This window comes from Aulonocara sp. 'chitande type north' Nkhata Bay, linkage group LG8 (assembly GCF_057382095.1).
Source record: "Aulonocara sp. 'chitande type north' Nkhata Bay isolate Kocher_YH1m ecotype deep benthic linkage group LG8, A_spYH_male_GT1.1, whole genome shotgun sequence".
NCBI lineage: Eukaryota > Metazoa > Chordata > Actinopteri > Cichliformes > Cichlidae > Aulonocara > Aulonocara sp. 'chitande type north' Nkhata Bay.
In genome coordinates, this window is record NC_141351.1 from 6,147,728 (window position 1) to 6,165,904 (window position 18,177).

Consider the following 18,177-nt stretch of genomic DNA (forward strand, 5'->3'; position numbering starts at 1 on the left):
ACTTAGCGGGTTTGCAGGTGTCCGGTGCTGCCCTCTGGCGGTGTGCGAGGGACGTGCAGCTGCCGTGCACCACTTCTCGTCAGCTACGGGATCCATATGCTTGTCAAGGCAAGGCTTAACAAAGCAATGGGAACTTCACCGAGCGTGCTGCTAAGAGTCTAAAACACACCAGCAACTAAACCCGTATAAACGGAACCACAAAAATCATTCGCCTTGCCCGGTGGTGGGAAGCCTGTCAACTCTGGAAAAAGCAGCGATGGACACGAGAGACACAGCCCCGGATTCGTGGGAGCTGGAAGAGGATGCCGAGGCCCCTGCTGCCGCGGCGGGACTCCCAACCGCCTTCGCCGCCCTTAACGTCAACGCCAAGCCGTTTGTCCCCAACGTTAACGCCCCGGTGTTTGTACCAAGCTTCCTTCAAGCCAGCGCTGTGGAAATGCCGGCTTCAGATGGTAGGTTAAATTCCAGACAGCTGGCTGGAAGTTAGCTTAACTTGCTAGCTTGCTTGCTAGTCCAGCTAAGTTAGCCTTCCTGTGTGTAACTCGCTGTGCTGAACAGCACAGCATACCCTCTAACTCATCAACAAGTCGGCACAAGTGCGGCTGTGGTGCAATAGCTGATTCATGACGTAGTAGTAACGAATATGTGAGCCGCGGGCAATCTTTTCTAATGAGTAGTTACGAAAGTATTTTTTGTTTTCTTATCTTTAAGGTACCCCTGATCCAGCTGCCAGTATGGAGGTGTCAGAAACAGTCGGTACGCATCCACAGTGTACTCCAGTGCACTGCATGTTCACTTGGTTAAGTTACAGCTCTAGCTCAGGCTTCAGGGGGTAGATACAGGCTCAGGTGTGCAAGATTTAACATCCACGTTATAAGTATCACACCAGACCTCATGCAGTTTTTAAAGCTTGGATGCTCACTACTTGTAAGTAGTTACTGAGCCATATTTGGTTTTCTGTCATTGGTAGGAACCCACGTGCATGGGCCTAGGTAGAATGTGGTGCAACCTCACTCGCTCCTGCCCAAAATAGATCTCCTACTGGCACATGCCGTGATTCGTATGTGTCAAGAGCTGCCCGTCCAAGGCCCCGGCCTGCTCTGTGTCAGTGCACTGTGTTTGGTTACACCAGGAACATATTAACTTTGTTCTGGTGAGGCTTTATTTCCCTCATATTTGGCCTTTTGCCCGGATGTCATACACCTCTGCTTGAGTTATGGGGAACTCATTTTTGCTTTTCAAAGAGTGGCTGAGGCAGGGACACAAAACCAGATGACCGTGTAGTGTACATAAGGACAGATAAGTGAGCGAGCTCTGCAGTCACCTCCCTTAGTCCCATTGCCTGCAGACACATTCATGGAGATGGTTGCTGCAACATTTGTTCCTTCAGATGTCCCCGAACATGTCTCAAAATATAAGTACAGCTTGACGAGACAGCCTACAAAGTCAGCTGATTATAAATGAAGGGCGTGGAGAAGAAAATAGACATTGTACTCAACTGCTGGGCCGCATAATTTCATAGTGATGGAAACTGGAGGCTTATTTGTGTGTTGCCAAGGGAAGATGCTTCTTCTTCTGCAAGGCACAGCACATTTTCAGCGTCCTCTTGCTCCTGATTTATTTATTTTTGACGCGCTTGCATTGCAGAACATTGCATTGATTTTGTCTTTATAAAGTGGGCAGACCACGGATATGTAGCAATAGGGTGCTTTTTAGGTTATTTAGAAAGTCCTGCAGCACATATTACAAAGCATGCTGAATTAAAGCAATAGACTATGCAGGAGATGTAGATAAATGGAGGTGAGGCCTGTCTTTGAAGTTGTTTGATTGAAATCTTTGTGCAAATGTGCTTGAAAAGATTTAAGTTTGCTAAAAGATCTGGCAAGATGTACATCAGCTTGACTGAAGGCCAGGATCTGCAATAAGTCAGTTGTCACTTTTGATTTTATTCCTATCATACAGCGTCTTTAAAGTTCCTCCCAGCAAATGAAAAGCAGCCCCCAAGTTGTCGGTGCGATGCCGGTTATTACAGCGGAGTTAGATAACTAGAAATGTGCAAAATGTGTGCTTCCAGCTCCAGTGGAGAATGGAAGCACAGAGGCAGACATGCCCACAGAGGAAGAGACGTGGGAGCAGAAGGAGGAGCCCGGGGGAGACGAAGGAGGTGGCGGACAGGAGGATCTGGGGTCTGGGGAGACCTGCGCGGAGGAGGGAGGCGCAGCAGGGAAAGAGGACGAGGAGATGATGGAGGAGGAAGAGGAGGAGATGCCCCTGCCCAAAGTGGCTCCGGCGCCACCAGACGCTCCTAAGAAAGAACACGTTAACGTGGTCTTCATTGGTCATGTTGGTGCGTTGCATTCGGTTGTGTTTCATCTAAGGCTGTTTATGCAAAGTTATGTTCACTAAAAAATTGGTTGTACTTGCCAGATGCCGGGAAATCGACGATCGGAGGACAGATCATGTGAGTGATCCATTTATTTTTAAATGTTTTGTGTTGTTTTTGATTCGTTTCTTTATGGAGTTGTTTTTAGCTCAACTAGCGATACAGGAGAATAAAAACACAGAGTTGAATCATCTGTTACAACAGCCGAAACCTGTGGCCGTCTCGGACGTGCGCTGGGCTGCACGTTTTGTTAACGTTTCCTCCCTTTGTGCCCTCATTGAAAGGTACTTAACTGGAATGGTGGACAAACGAACCCTGGAGAAATATGAAAGAGAAGCGAAAGAAAAAAACAGGGAGACATGGTGAGGGGCGTCGTGTTTTGACGGCATTTACCTTCTTTGTGCTGTACGCACCTTTTTGTAAAACATAAATGAATGCACGAGCGCGGTTGTTGCAGGTACCTGTCGTGGGCTCTGGATACAAATCAGGAGGAGAGAGACAAAGGGAAGACGGTCGAGGTTGGAAGAGCTTACTTCGAGACGGAGAAAAAACACTTCACCATCCTCGATGCCCCCGGACACAAGAGCTTTGTCCCCAACATGATCGGTGGGGCGTCACAAGCTGACCTAGCAGTCCTGGTGAGACAGATCTTTATCCCTGAACCTCAGAAACATATCACCCGGTTCTTTCACGGGTTGATTTAATATAAAAGGCGCTCTCTAAATATTTCTCTCTTGCCTTATTGGTTTTTGCCAGGTGATTTCGGCAAGAAAGGGCGAGTTTGAGACGGGATTCGAAAAGGGTGGGCAGACGCGGGAGCATGCCATGCTGGCTAAAACGGCAGGAGTTAAACATCTCATTGTCCTCATCAACAAGATGGATGACCCCACTGTCAACTGGAGCCTAGAAAGGTGATTTAAAATGGATAATTTGGGAATTTTAATGTTTATTTCGGACTTTATTTAAAAAAGAAAAACATGCAATATCTCCAGGAAAGTGTTAGTATTAATTTTGGCATTTAAAGCATCACCAGTTGTGGTTAAGTGACTGATTTTATTTGTTTTATTTGTTCATTAATGATTCCAGTGTGATATTTATGTCAAACACAATGTTAAGAAATATTTTAATAATTTTTTTGTTTTCTTCTCGCAGGTATGAGGAGTGTAAGGAGAAGCTGGTGCCATTTCTAAAGAAGGTGGGCTTCAACCCTAAGAAGGACATCCACTTTATGCCTTGCTCTGGACTCACAGGTGCCAACCTCAAGGACCCTGTATCCGAATGCCCCTGGTACACGTAAGTCAGCTCTCTGAACGGCCCCTGAAGTCATCAGGCGTTGAACGCGTGAGCTCTTTCTGAGTATGTCACGCTTATTTATATTTCAGCGAATTCAAATATAGTTCTTGCAGTCTGTATTTCCTGCTCTATGACGAGTACAAAATGATGAGTGCCCGGCTCGGCCTATTATTTGCGTGCGAGAGTTTATTTAAAATGCACGCTAAGTGCTTTGCAGGAAGACAAATCAAAGAGAAAGACAACAAAGGGATAGATTACACAGATATGCAGATTAGTAGCTGACACAAAGCCTGTGAATAAATGTTATGTTTGGAGTGATAAAAGGGGAAGAAAGAAAGAATGAATATTTAAACACGTGGCTTTTTAAGAAAAAATAAAGTTAAGGGTACTACCGTAATTGTCGGGCTATAAGCCGCTACTTTTTGCACAAGCTTTGAACCCTGCGGCTTTTAGTCCCTGATTTTTGTCATATCGTAAGACGATTTGTTTTGTTTGTTCCGCTGTTGTACGGCACTACGTTGCCTGGCGGAAGGGCATGTGATCAGACACACAGTATCGGGGTTCAAGAGTGGTATGTTGGTCACATGTCCATCCGCCAGACAACATAGTGCCGTACAAGTAGCTCGAAAAACAAACTTCAAAGTAGCGCTACACGTTCAGCGGGAGTCGTGGATGATGTGCGGCAATAAACTTGCGAAAAGCAAGTTATGCTCAACTCCACCGGTGGAATCTGACAGCGTGGAAAAGTGTGAAAACATCCATCCATCCACCTGAGCCTAAAAGGTAGTCTGAATCTATTTTTCTGGTGTGTAGGTTATTGTTATGTACTACATTTGTTACTCGTTTTTGAAGCACAGCACATGTTTCGTACTTGTAATTACCGCTACTTGTACATATACCTAAAAAGTTGTGCAAATATGTACCCATAACTTGTTTTTCAAAATATTAATAAAAGAGATGTGTCTCCAAACAGCCATCTCTTTCCTGACAATTCGCTTTGTGCATATTTTCTTACATATGATAAGTCAACATTGAAACACCTGCGGCTTTTAGTCAGGTGCGGCTAATGTATGTACAAAACAGGATTTTCCCCTGATTTTAGCTTGTGCGGCTAATATTCAGGTGCGCTTTGTAGTCCGGGAAATACGGTAATTTAAATATGTGAGTGAATTAAAAAAATGAATAAATGAGCTGTCGAGTGAGGAGGATTCTTTGATTCTTTGTAATTATGGTGCTGACCATATGAATGATTATGATGAGCAACAACTAGAGGGGCACTAGGTGTTCTGTCAACACTTCAGGTTATATTATTATATTACTGTGTAGAGTAGAGAGTTTTCATTATACCCCTCTGGATGTAAAGACACATGGTGACGTCCTGCACTGTCAACAAGCAGACAGGCTGCCCTTGAAAGCCTTCACAGCGCGAGAACACAAGACAAACAGAACACAGTTAGGTCATTGTGCTCTGAACGGCATCACCAGGCTTGAACCTTTATAAGATAAAGTGAGACCTCACCAGAGAGAAGGGTCAGTACCAAAAAAACCACAACACTGTGTCAACCTTACTGACTTTAAGCACATAAATATACTAATTAGTCCCCGTCATCCAACTGGTCACTGCCTTAATCATCTCTTACAGTATAATAATCTATAAATAACAATAATAACAGTGATTCTGAAGTACACAGTGATCATAATGGCCATGTTAAAGCTTAGCTGGGGTGATAGGATAGTTGCTTTGCTGCATAAGTTGATAATTATGTGTGAAGAAAGAATCAATATGTAGTGTTCAGCTCACACTCCTTCAGCCTCTGGTGACTTTGGGAGAATCAGAGGATCAAAATTCTGAGGCCAAAAAGACAATTTGTTTGAATTAAAGGAGGTGATCTATTATGCTGAGTTCAAACTCCACAGTTCTCTGTTGTAATCTGTCAAAGTAGTTTAAAATCAGACTTATGTATTTTACCCTAGGCCTTGAGGCAGCCACTTAGTTAATGAACTCTTTGAAGCACGCTGCGTTAGCGCTTCATAACCTCTCCATTTAAATTTCTTCTCCATTTGGCCCTCTACAGAGGTTGGGCACTGCAGCATAAACAACATTATTACAAAAGTGTGCAGTGAATCTGGGATGTTGTTGCCTTTGAAATGGTTGCTTCAAAGACAGGGACCAGGTTTGCAACCACCTGTGTTCAGCTGCCATCTTTAAAGAGACTGGCGCTTCAAGACGGCGATAAAACGTCTGCTATCAGTTTGCCATTGAATGGGCGGTCAAGTTGGCAATTGGATGCAATGTGTTTTTGATAACGTGGCAGTTAACTGCGATAAATTGGGGAACATTTCAAATGTGTTGCTTTCTACATGCACACTTCATAATATGCAAATCGGAAAAAAGTGGAAAAAAAGGTCTGAAGCCGGAGCATTAAAGTCACATTTATATGCTAGCTTTGGCTGTGTTTGACTATCTGTAATTGTAACAGTATGCATAAATGATGGGTAATAATGAAAAGATGGAGGTAAGGCTTGTTTACACATGCTGATTTAAATATTTCCAGCATTTATAATGAAGGAAGCCGGTGTGTGCGGTGTTTCTTTGACTTTTTGCTTTACAGAACTCATAAGTCATAGAGAAATAAGACTGCACAGATTTGTTCTGTTTTCTGTAGTGTTGTTTGTTTTTTTTGTGCATTGATTTGTGTGAAGCAAATGCTGACTACAATAAAAACCTTTACTGTTTACTTTTGTTTTGCTTATTTCTTTTTCTAACAGGGGTATGCCATTTATTGCCCACCTGGACAGTTTGCCAAACTTCACCAGATCAAGCGACGGGCCTGTCAGACTACCTATCGTAGACAAATACAAGGTGAGCAACTGGAAGCTTTTGATCCTCATTTCCTGTAAGAAGAAAACCAAAACCATTGGCAGCTTGTGTTCTGCACAGCTCCGCTCTCAGAGGATGAGTGGGTGTAAAATTTCTTTTGGTTCGTGCTCACTTTGCCAAAATCCTTTTTCGCTCTCTTGTCAGTTTGTCATTTTGCTTCCTCTTGAGTTTTTTTCCCAGAACACACAGACAGTCACACAATGAGCCACACACACACACACTGTGGCCTCCGCACAGCCATTCCTCTTTGAGATAATTGAGCTCCTTGGCGCTCAGCTTGGTTTAGATGTTGGAAGCAGTTCATCACACACTGTAAGCGTTGTTGGAATTGAATTATTTTGAAACAAAAATTGACCATCAGCTCTTCTTCCTTTCTTCATATGTCATCATCTGTCTTTATCCTGTTGTCTTTCTCTCCCAGCGATTGCATAAGAGCCTTATGTAGCAGTTATATGACTAAGTAGCCTCAATTGATGTTCTCCTGAAGTAATGGGATTATGGTTCAGTCAACTGGATGCTGCATACTAATGGTCACCGAGACTGCCAGGACTTTGATACAGCAACCTTTCAGCTGTGGAGAAAACACTGTGCATTATTTTGGTGGTGTCTGAAAGCTCACAGTCATGATCATTATTTCATTTTTTTACTGCCAAAAGAAAAGTATCATATCTTATACAGCAAGCTGCTTCTTCCAAGAGTCCATGTTTTTCTAAGGCTTGCATTAGAACTATGTGCTTATTGAAAGTATGAGGAAATGCAGTATTTAAGACTAAAGTAAATGGGATATGGACTGGCACTTACACATTTATATAGCACTTTTGTTTGTACCTAAGGGTTTGTTTAACATTCCTGCACTCACACATGTGTCGGGGGTAACTCTGGCCCAGTATCTTTCCCCAACCATAGTCTGACATGCAGACTTGAGTCGCTGGAGAAACAGTCCTCTGACCTTCCACTCTACCTCCTGAGCCACACCCACCACAGTCAGAATGGATTTACTGACTGTTTAAAGTGAACTTATATATTTGAACTGTATATTTTTATTTTTGGACTCTACTAGAGTAGCTTTGCATGATTCAAAGTTCAAGATAATCCTTATTATAATCTTGTTCTGAGCTATGGTGCATTCCTTCAGTTCACCCACCTTCCCTTTAAGCCAACTTTCCTGTGATTGGCTGCTCCTCGTAAACAGGAGATTTGGACAGAAGGGGGGCGGAGCTTCTGTGCTCACAGGGATTATTTGCAAACAGCAAAGAAACTTTGACCATATTTGATATGACATTCCACCAGTGTAAAATTATCTATATGGCAGATGTTATTTGGACACATGGGTGTATTAGCGGTTAGCAAAGTATAGTGCATTTACTTGAATATTGCCTCTAACTGTGGGTTTCCTTGTTTGTAGGATATGGGTACTGTTATCCTTGGAAAGCTGGAATCTGGATCCATTAGTAAAGCCCAGCAGCTGGTCATGATGCCAAACAGGGTGAGTCCTCTTCTTGATTGAAAGAGGATCCTGTAACCACAAATACTCAGTTTCATTTTCATTGCCAGTCATATATATTTCTGCATCAATGCAGAAATAGTCTTTCCTCACTTCACGTGTAGCTGTATGCATGTGTGTGTTGCAGCACACGGTGGAGGTTTTGAGCCTGCTGAGTGACGATGTGGAGACGGACGACGCAAGTCCTGGGGAGAACCTGAAGTTGCGGCTGAAGGGCATAGAGGAGGAAGAGATCCTTCCTGGTTTTATCCTCTGCAGCCCCGACAACCTCTGCCACTCTGGGCGCACCTTTGATGCGCAGGTAAAGACTGGATAATTACTGCATGCTGGCTTCTAACTCCTGACTTTGACAGTCGTTAACTGTGGGGAGAAGTTGGGGGGATGAAAGGGGGTGAGGTAACCACAGGTGATGCCATTTATTTAATTTAATGCCAGCAAATAAACTCCTCACCACAGGCTCCTGTAATGAATCCGCTCCCGTGTCTCTGCTGTGTCTCATATTAAAAACAAAACTAAATGCATCCTTTTGCAGGTTGGCTATGTTAGAAAGCAGTCGCCACTCTGGTTGATGATCATGTGTTCACAGCAGGTCTACACAGACCAGCAGAAGTAATTATCAAAGATGAGGCATTTCTCCATAAGAGCTTTGGAGACACATTTTTCAAGCCTGTGTTAATTGCAGAGTTGTCTGATGGAGCTTGCTTTGGACAAGTTGAGCAGACACAGGCTTATAAAGTAAGACTTTTGCCAGACAAATAGTTACTTATGTGTTGATAATCTGTACTTTTCTTTGTGAAATGCTTACCTTCAGGTCTGAAAATAAGCTTAGGCAAGACATCCATTTAAACATCGTAGTATACACACCGCTTTATATTAAGGGGTCACAAGGTTCAAAGGATCTTTTCTGGTATTATAAGAGAATATGTGACGCAGCATGCAAAAACCCACCTGTAGTCCAAAACGTTCATTTTTTTACCAAATGTTTCCTAAAATTTCAAAGCTTCAAGAGATTGTTAACATGCAAAAAATGATTTTCCCATTTAGTAGTCTCTAGTGAGACTCGGGTCTCACTTTTAGTTGTTGATTATCTGCATTTTTGATCTGGAAAAGATCAAAGATGCATTTCATCCGGGCTTGGGACCCCCCCGTGGCTCGGTTGAAGTTAAGATAACAAACACTGGGAATACTGCGAAGCCTGCTTGTTGTTGATTGTGTCATTCCTTGGCTGTTTTCATGCACAGCTGGGATTCTCGGGCAGAATCTTTTGTCAGCTTTTCCTGTACTGTATGTATTGAAACATCTCCAAACACACATGGAAAATACAGCATATAAGGCAAAAAAAAGAGTCAGAAGAAGGCAAATTTTCTTATAATTTCTTAAAGTAATCTTCAGGAATAGTTCTCTAGGCTTCTTGAAGGACATCAACGCTGCTCTTTGGATGTTGACTGCCTTTTTTTCAGTTTTTTACTCTTTATTTTTCTTATATTCAAGAAATTAAAACAAATGATGTGCTTTTGTAACAGGCTACTAACAGCAAAGTATCTAAAGACACAATCTGGTTTTCAAGTCCTCTGAAATGTTCTTTTGGGTTTTTTTTTAGATCGTCATCATCGAGCACAAATCCATCATTTGTCCTGGTTACAATGCAGTCCTTCACATCCACACCTGCATCGAAGAAGTGCAAATTACAGTAAGTTACTGTTGGGCTTACATATTAGTTATTTGGTTATTTCATTCTTTAATTATTTGATTACTCGTGCTAAACTTGTGCAATTCTCACCACAGGCCTTAATCTGTCTGGTGGACAAGAAGACGGGAGAGAAAAGCAAAACACGACCACGCTTTGTGAAGCAGGACCAGGTTTGTATCGCCAGGCTCCGGGCAGCAGGAGTCATCTGCTTAGAGACCTTCAAAGACTTCCCTCAGATGGGGCGATTCACACTGAGAGACGAAGGTAAGGACACCGTGCAGGCTTGAAGTTAGCTGGATTTGTTTTCAGGCATCTTTGAATCGCCCTTTTGTCCCTCAATTCTCTTGATACTATTAGGCAAAACAATCGCCATTGGCAAAGTGCTGAAGCTGGTGCCAGAAAAGGACTAAATGCAACAATGGCAGCATGCATGGAGTTCTTCCACTCGTTCCCAGAGGAGAAATGCTGCTAGAGCCGACCCAAACAGCTACTCTCTCTTTACACACAACTATGCTGAAGAGACGAACAACGACAAAAAAGGAGGGAAGAATAAAATCATGTCAAATGAAGAAAACATGACTGAATCAGTTTTTATGATGAACCATATGAAATGAGAGACCAAGTCCAGTGTGTCAGCTTTCTCATATTGAGAGCTCAGCTATGCCACTAATGTAGCTACATGCCCCGCCCCTTTCTGTACTCCCAGGCCTGACCGTACGGTCTGCTGGCCGCGCCATTTGTTTTTTGAATGGAGATGGATGCAGTGTTGTTGAGTTTGGGGAAGGAAAAAAAACAACAAAAACAAATAAAGTCCAGAATGATTTCATATCCTGCAAAAAGAGCAGAGTTAGTCTATAATTATCATTTGCTAAGTGCTTCTCCCATCTCAAGAGCAGGATTTAGAGTCCAGAGAGGACATTTTTATTTGATTTTAAGGATTGCTGTGCCAGAGTCTTTAGTTTGGTCTCTCTCCACATGAGATGGTTTAATTGGACTGAGCTCACATACTACTCTGATGAACCAAGGGTAAACACACTCACACGGACAGACCCACACAGCTGTTACATAATCGAAATGGAAAATAAACGATCAAGCTGTAACTGAAAGGTGTATTTGTCTGATTTGTACCACAGGTTTACAGCAGGGATGTATTGTCAGGTTAAACGACTGCACTCATACACCACATTTCTTTTAGATTTGTTCCTTATTTAACCAAATAACAAATGTCTAACAGTAAAAGACCCATGACCTTACAAATCTGTTTGATGCACTTTTAATTTAGGTTTTTAATATGTAAATGTTCTATGCAGAGTGTTTGAGGGTAGATTAAGGAAGTCTGAAGTGGCAGAGATGCAGGACAGGTGTGAGGGCAGGGAGGTGGACGGGTTCAAGGTGAGAAAAAGATATCAGGGTGGAGAAGAGTGAAGTAATGGTAGCAGCAACAGAAAGGGAAAGTTTATCAGGTGGTAGTGAGATCTGAGGTATATTACGAAGCCAGATGAATGTCTTAACGAGCTATGTTGAGCTTAACGTCAGAGTTTTGCAAGTGAGGAAAGTGACTTTTTAAAAAAAACCTGGCTAAATCACGTGATTAACGATTTGCTCTGCACTAATCTGCCACAGTGCTGCATTTTACTGTTATATTTTATGCTTTTATTTATATTATAATTTTCCTTACAGTTTTTGAATCACCATTTTATCGTTAGCGTCATCATCTGTTATGTCTCTGATTGGAGTTGGTGGCACTTCGTTTCAGCCGGAAGAAGAGTCATGTGACGAGTCACAGATCCGGAAGCAGAAAGACCGATGTGCAAAAAAGGGATTTCCGGTATTTGCTGGCCTGAGCTGTGAAATACTTGTTGAACATATTTCCCGTGAATGATATCAGTTCCATTTTAAGCCAGAGAGAAAAAATTTTTTTGGCAAAGCTACTTTTATATATCCTTTATTTTTGGATGTAAAATTCACACTGACATTAAAACTTTATTTTTCAAGATAGATAAGGCCAATAGGGCAGCAGATATTTTAGAAGCATTTCACAGACTAGGATTTTCATTAGGATAGACAGGATTAGTCCATCCTGAGCTGTCTCCATAGGTGAGATGTTTGTTTTTTGTTTTGTTTTTTACAGGAACTTTATTGAACAAACAATGAGTATAAAACATATAAAGAGATGAAATATACAAAAGAATAGAACATGAATACAAATAACCAGGGGTAAAAATAATAATGATTATATAAATACACCCCAAAATCCACATATATGTATTGTTTTGAGAGCCTTTTTGTTGGTGGAATCCGATATTGATTTTATGTACACATATATTTTACGTCATAGCATGACGCTCAACGCATGCGCCCTGGTGTTTTTTGGGGGGTCCACGTGTGAAGAATGGCAGAGAAAGCTTTACTGGACCGATCGCAGGTAAAAGTTTGATTGATTTGTGATTTCAGATTTGTTTGAATTAGTCGTTTTTAGAATGTTTGGGTTACGCTGCTTGTTAATAAAGTTTGTTACCACGTATCTAATGAGCCAGCTGGTTCCAACTAGCTTCTTCAACATGCTAACACGTTTGGCGTTAGCAAATGCTAACTTTTAGCTCAGGTATTAAGCTGCCTCATTTGTATTGTGGTGTCTTAACTTAATGTGTCTGACAGGTAAAGAAGGCCGTCCAGGCCCTGCAGGCCTTCCTAAAAAACAAAGCTAGTGGTGAAGCCCCGTTTCTGGATGAGACTCAGCATATCAGCCTGCTCTTCACCCTGTGGAAGATACCCAAAGAAGCGCAGACCATACGCATGTGAGCAGCCCAGGCGACTGAATTTTAGTTCCTCCGTCGCAGCAAATGTTTTCCAAATTTAAAGTAATTCGTTGATAATGGCATTCCCCCAGAGTCATTGTGTTTCTTTTGTTTTCTTTTTGTTATCCGCAGTCCCTTGCCCCATGGCCAGCGGTCAGACACAGAAGAGATTTGCCTCTTCACTAGAGATGAGCCCAACATGACCTCAGAGCAGACCCAGAGGTTTTATAAGAAGCTTCTGCAGGAGAGAGGTGTCAAAGGCATATCAGAGGTACGCTGTTCTAAACTGATGTTGGTCCAGGTTCAGCATTGCAAGCAACCAATCATATTGGTGTGAGGTCATAGTAGCATATGGAAAAGCCATCACATCACACCACTCACCTAACACAATAACCATAACTATAGTCCCACAACCCTAATCCTAACCATGATCATGTTCCCACCCTCATTGAAATCTGGCAAAGAGGAGTCAAGTCCACTTAAGCTGCTCAGAGTAGGTATAAAGGAAGAAGGGCTTAACTGCCACCTTTTTGGGAATTTTTCCTAAGTAGACATGGGCAAGGTTTTTTGGGTTTTTTTTGCTATCCTGAGTGTACATTTTTCTGCTTTAAACCGTCTTGTCAGTGGTAAGAAACATTCAGGGATGTGTTTGCCTGTGGCAGATCATACCGTATAAGGTCCTGAAGACGGAGTACAAACCATACGAAGCCAAGCGCCGCCTGCTGGGAAACTTTGACCTGTTCATTTCTGATGACCGCATCCGCCGACTGCTGCCATCGCACCTCGGGAAACATTTCTACAAAAGTAAAAAGTGAGAGCGCTTTTCAGTTTGTCCTGTTTAGTGTGTGTGTTAGAAAAATAAGAACTACGGTTTGACTGTAAACTATACTATATATACAAGGTTTTTTACTTCATGGGTTTATGCCAGGTCATGACATCACCCCCAAACGCAGCAGCAGACTGGCAAACCGCGGCCTCACCCCCAAACACTGTGGCAGATTGCAGTATAACCCCCAAACGCCACGGCAGACCTTGGCAATTTGCGGCATCACTGTCAAACGCAGTGGCAGGTCGTGGCAAGTTACGGCATCACTCCCAAACACTGTGGCAGATTGCAGCATCCCTCTCAAATGCAGTGGCAAGTCCCAGTCTCACCCCTGAACGCGACATCACTCCCAAACGCCGCGGCAGGTCGTAGCAAGTCGCGGCATCGCACCCAAACATTCTGGCAGACTGGCCAGTCGTGGCATCGTACCCAAACGCCACGGCCGGCCGTGGCAAGTCGTGGGCTCACCTCCACTCTTTGCTGTGCCATCCTGTTTTGGATACTTTGCTGCAAATGACTTTAAGGTGTCGTGTAGCTGCGACGGTTCTATTCTTACCCTTTTGCTTTCTTTTCCAGAGAGCCGCTGTGCGTGAACCTGCAGAGCAAGCATCTGGCCAGAGACATCGAGAGAGTCATCCAGGGGACCAGCCTGAAGGTTACCAACAAGGGCTGCTGCTGGTGAGATTTATTCACGTGTCCCTGGTTTCAGCTTTTTGTGCAGAAATTCCCCTTTATTAAAAACTCTTCGGTAGCAGATGATCTTAACTGCACCTCAGTACAACCTTGTCGATTCTCTGTAATCGATACGGGTCAGACTGGTGCTATAGAAACTCAAAGTAAATCCAGATGGACCTCCTCTTTCTGTGGAGCCTGTCTCTACAACTTTGATACACAATGTTTAGCATCTTACTCGGTTAAAAAATAAGAAAGTCACATTGGTGCTTCATATACTGCTGCTGTGATCTGTGTGTTTGGTAACACTGTGTTTTCGTGCACTCTGCCTGTGTTGCAGTATGGCACGTGTTGCCCACTCGGGCATGACTGCAGACGAGGTGACGGAAAACATCGAGGCTGCCGTGCAAACAGTGGTCACCAAACTGCGCATGGTGAGAACTTTTTGTTTTACATTTGGTTGTTAGATTTTAGACTTATCACACCCCGACTGAGCTGATCTATGCCAGCTCTCAATAATATTCCTGATATTGAGATGGTAATTGTTATTCTCTCACTGATAGGAAAAGTAGCTGTGTAGAAATGTGCAAATCACAGTAGTTTGAAGCCGCAGTAGTTTTAGAAGGCTTTGTAGTTGCATCAAAGTGATGGCAACATAAATCCCCAGTAAGGCTCTGCCTCTTTAGCGTGGGAGGGAAGTCCCCACAACTGGTTCCAGCACCAGTCTACTGGTGAGAAAAACAAAAATCCAGCGTCTCGGTGCAGAAATGAAGAGTTTTGAGTCGTACGTGTCATAATAGCATGTAGATAACAGCTGATTTGTTTCATTGGCTTCAGCAGTTTTTATTTTGCCTGTGATTAAACGTGATGGATGATGCGTTCAGTGGGATCGGGTCTTTCGTGCAGTCAGTTGTTAATTGATTGTTTCGTGTATGGAAGAAAACGCACCTCTCGGTATCAAACGGCACAATTTTTGTGCAGCAAAATGGGCACTGATCAGCGTTAGGGTTGGGCAATGTGAGGAAAATCTAATATTCCGATTATTTTGTGGCTATGTTGCAATACGCGATAAAATATCACAATATGTCCTGAGCCTCAGTGTCCCCAGCACCGGGGACAAAGGGAGTGAGCTGCAGTTTAAGCCTAAGTGAAGTCAGCGTGTGTGGATCCACAGAAACATCCGAATCTCAGCTAAAAGCTCAAATAAACCATTTCAACAACCATCGAACAGCGAAAACGGCAAACTATTAAAAACGCAGTTACGCAATGTCGTGAAATGTGCCTAAACACAAACAAGGAAGCTACAAACTCACTTGACTTTACGTAACCAAGCAAACGGCACGTGTAGAGATCTCACAGATTCAGACCAAAATAACTTTATGTTTGATAAAAAATAACATGGAATTAAACTTACCGTGCTGTTTTTCTCTCGCCGATCGCAGTCGTAGGTCGAGTCACAGCTGGTTTATTTAAAGTTTTCTTTGGTGTGCGGGGAGACGTTCACACGTGGAGTTTAAAACATTTTTCATTTTGCAGTGGATCACTTTTCAGCTGGTGGAATAACTTTGTGGTTCTTCGACCTTTTCCGGCAATAGTTTAACGGCATGATTTGCAAATTACCGCATTTTGTTTAATGTCCTCCTCGTGAAATCCAAGTCTGAATCGCCTGCCGTCGCCATATTTCTCCTTTCTGATGGTGTATAAACGCGCATGCTCAGTGCAGTGTGCCGGGTAGAAAACTTTCCGGTTGGGAGGGGGGATTAATGATGCATTCGCAGCTTGTGGGAGAAAAAAAAACTCAGTGAATTATGTGCAGACAGCTTAATATTTCCATATACTCGATGGTTACGATAAAGCTATTTTAACCATGGTACGTGGACAAACTTACGATACATCGAGTATATCGTCCAACACTATTTAGAGTTTGCAATTTCAGTTTGGAATTCAAAAAGTTGCACAGCGTTCTTTTATGTATCGATGCAAGTTTTTCTTGCCGTGTCTGATTTGATCGCTGTTTTACAGAAAGGACCAGTGATTAAACTCATCCACATTAAGAGTCAAACGTCGGTGGCTCTGCCTGTCTACACCTCAGACTTGGGCCATCTCTCTGTCCTGGAGTCTAAACAAGCTCAGACGCCTAAAGACAAGGTGAGTACAAGTTAGCACTCAAAATGTATTTTTTTTTTTTTTTTGTATAAGCTGCATTTTTTGAAACATTCGGAAAAGTAACAAGTTTGTGTGCATTTCAGGAATCTGCATCCACAAAGAAAAATAAGACGGAGGACAAAGAGCAAGCAGATGCTACTGCAGAGGGCAAGAGGAAGGTGAAGAAGGTGAAGAAAAATAAAGCAGCAGCTGAAGAGGAGGAAGAAATCCCACAGCTGGTTCCCATAGAAACCCCTGTCAAAAAGCCTAAACTGGAGGTCAGTACTTTTCACAGCTGTTTGAGTTGAAGGGAACCTCAGCAGATGATTCAGGTTTTGTTTTTCTTTGGCATCGTTAACGTTTCCTCTGTTTTTTGTAGAAGGCGTCCAAAAAGAAGAAGCTGGAGAAAGCCCCCAAACCCGCAGCGCTGAAGAAAGGAACAAAAGCTCAGAGCAAACTGATCAAGAAGACCGACTCCAAAGTAAAAAGAAAAGTACCTAAAGTGAAATGATCGTTAACGTGGACATTGAATTATTTTTTTTTCTCTGTTCTTCTTTTTCCCTCTAGTTTTGTTGTATTCTGTGAATGTAATGTCACTGTTTGATGACAGAGACAAAACTACTCGTGTTTGATTCAAGCCCATCTTGTGCTGAGTCATCATACAGTGTCAGTGCCTTGGACTCGACCTAATCAAGCAGCTAACGTGTGAAAGATTCTCTCCCAGTTTTCATATACAGTGTTGGGGTTACGTGCTGTTGTAATAAAACCTGAACGCTGAAATATTTTGTCATTAAATGTGTTTGAAACTGGAGGAGTTGCAGCGGAGGCTGGAGCCTATCCCAGCTACAATAGGGCGGAGGCGGGGTACGTCCTGGACCAGTCACCGCCTGATGCAGGGCTAAAGTGTGGTGCATTAGTTTTCATGTGTACTGTTGTCAATGCACCTAATGGTTTTTATGCAATTTATTGCAAAAAAAATGTGCAATTCTTTTACGTTTTGTGGGTGAAAACATTACACAAGCTCAAATACAATACACATGGTATTACAGGGTTAAGGGCTGTAGTTGGTTAATATGATTACTTGTTGCCACTGACAAATGGAAATGCATTCAAATTATATTTATATGATTAATATGGGATTATAAAATTCAGCTTCAATTGGAGATGTTAAAAGTTTGTTGTTGAAGGCTTACAGCCATTTTCTGCTAAGATTCAAGTGTTCAATTACAGACACTTCACTAGTAACAGTGTTTGAGTAGTTTGGCTGGTGGGAAATGTTGATGAGTGTATAATTTTGACAACGATCCAAAATGTGCTGAAAAAGGCACTCGGTGAGTTTTTGAAAATTGTGGGGGGAATATTGTGCAGCAGGTGAGTCAATCTATTGGTGCATTTTACTTGTTGAACGTGACGCTAATGGCAGTAACCTCACAAACGAGAAACCCCGCTGCTCCGTGATGTCAGCAGATTCAATGCCCTCAAAGGATTCATGACAAGTTAAAATGAAGATTTTATGTACAGTGATGCTAATTTGCCCAATTACAATGACTTCCTGAAAGTAGAGGAGTGTGCACACAAAAATGGATTAATTCCTCCACTATAAAAAAACATTGTTGCTCAACCTATCAAACCCGAGTCTCCATTTAAAAGCTATAATAAGGCAGCAATGTGAATAAAACACTTGAATTTAACTGTTTGCCAACCTCATATTCAGAATGTTTTTGCTATCACGTGCAGGCACAGCCTTGCTTATTGTAAATGAATCACAGTTCTTTATTATGACATTCATTAGTTCTGAAAGGTGGATTTTTTTTCAATTTCTCTAATATTTGGAAACTTGCAAAGATGCATAAAGTAATCGAGCAGTGGATGAAGCCTGATGTGTAATCCTGTGAACAATTTAGAGAAGATAATGAGATGCTGCTTTTTTAGGCCTGGAAAGATGAGTATTTTCAGCTACTCCTGTTATTTACAGCTGCACTTGT

General features: G+C 42.4%; 2 protein-coding genes and 1 non-coding gene across 5 annotated transcripts; all 3 read left to right on the forward strand.

Moving 5' to 3' along the window:
• Nucleotides 1–36: 36 nt before the first annotated feature.
• gspt1 (G1 to S phase transition 1) lies at nucleotides 37–10,851 on the forward strand. 2 transcript variants are annotated; one of them, XM_086302991.1, is made up of 14 exons: nucleotides 38–452; nucleotides 712–756; nucleotides 2,075–2,347; nucleotides 2,428–2,461; nucleotides 2,668–2,745; nucleotides 2,841–3,021; nucleotides 3,140–3,294; nucleotides 3,536–3,676; nucleotides 6,446–6,539; nucleotides 7,963–8,043; nucleotides 8,189–8,362; nucleotides 9,662–9,751; nucleotides 9,847–10,015; nucleotides 10,109–10,851. In XM_086302991.1, the coding sequence occupies exons 1-14, from the start codon at nucleotides 257–259 to the stop codon at nucleotides 10,159–10,161; spliced, it is 1,764 nt and encodes a 587-aa protein (XP_086159117.1). In that variant the 5' UTR covers nucleotides 38–256; the 3' UTR covers nucleotides 10,162–10,851. The 2 variants fall into 2 exon arrangements, with proteins under 2 accessions (XP_086159118.1, XP_086159117.1); XM_086302992.1 differs by lacking the exon at nucleotides 712–756 and having other exon boundaries at nucleotides 37–452.
• A 709-nt stretch (nucleotides 10,852–11,560) lies between these two features.
• On the forward strand, nucleotides 11,561–16,986 carry rsl1d1 (ribosomal L1 domain containing 1). Of its 2 annotated transcripts, XM_086302995.1 has the most exons (10): nucleotides 11,561–11,579; nucleotides 12,090–12,176; nucleotides 12,410–12,549; nucleotides 12,682–12,820; nucleotides 13,212–13,360; nucleotides 13,952–14,053; nucleotides 14,388–14,481; nucleotides 16,070–16,195; nucleotides 16,297–16,470; nucleotides 16,575–16,986. In XM_086302995.1, exons 2-10 carry the CDS (start codon nucleotides 12,144–12,146, stop codon nucleotides 16,701–16,703), a joined length of 1,086 nt encoding a protein of 361 aa, XP_086159121.1. In that variant the 5' UTR covers nucleotides 11,561–11,579; nucleotides 12,090–12,143; the 3' UTR covers nucleotides 16,704–16,986. The 2 variants fall into 2 exon arrangements, with proteins under 2 accessions (XP_086159121.1, XP_086159119.1); XM_086302993.1 differs by lacking the exon at nucleotides 11,561–11,579 and having other exon boundaries at nucleotides 12,071–12,176; nucleotides 16,572–16,982.
• Nucleotides 14,143–14,270, forward strand: LOC147322953 (small nucleolar RNA SNORA55). Its single transcript, XR_015130854.1, has one exon. It is a non-coding gene; the product is annotated as a small nucleolar RNA SNORA55 (small nucleolar RNA).
• Nucleotides 16,987–18,177: the final 1,191 nt, after the last annotated feature.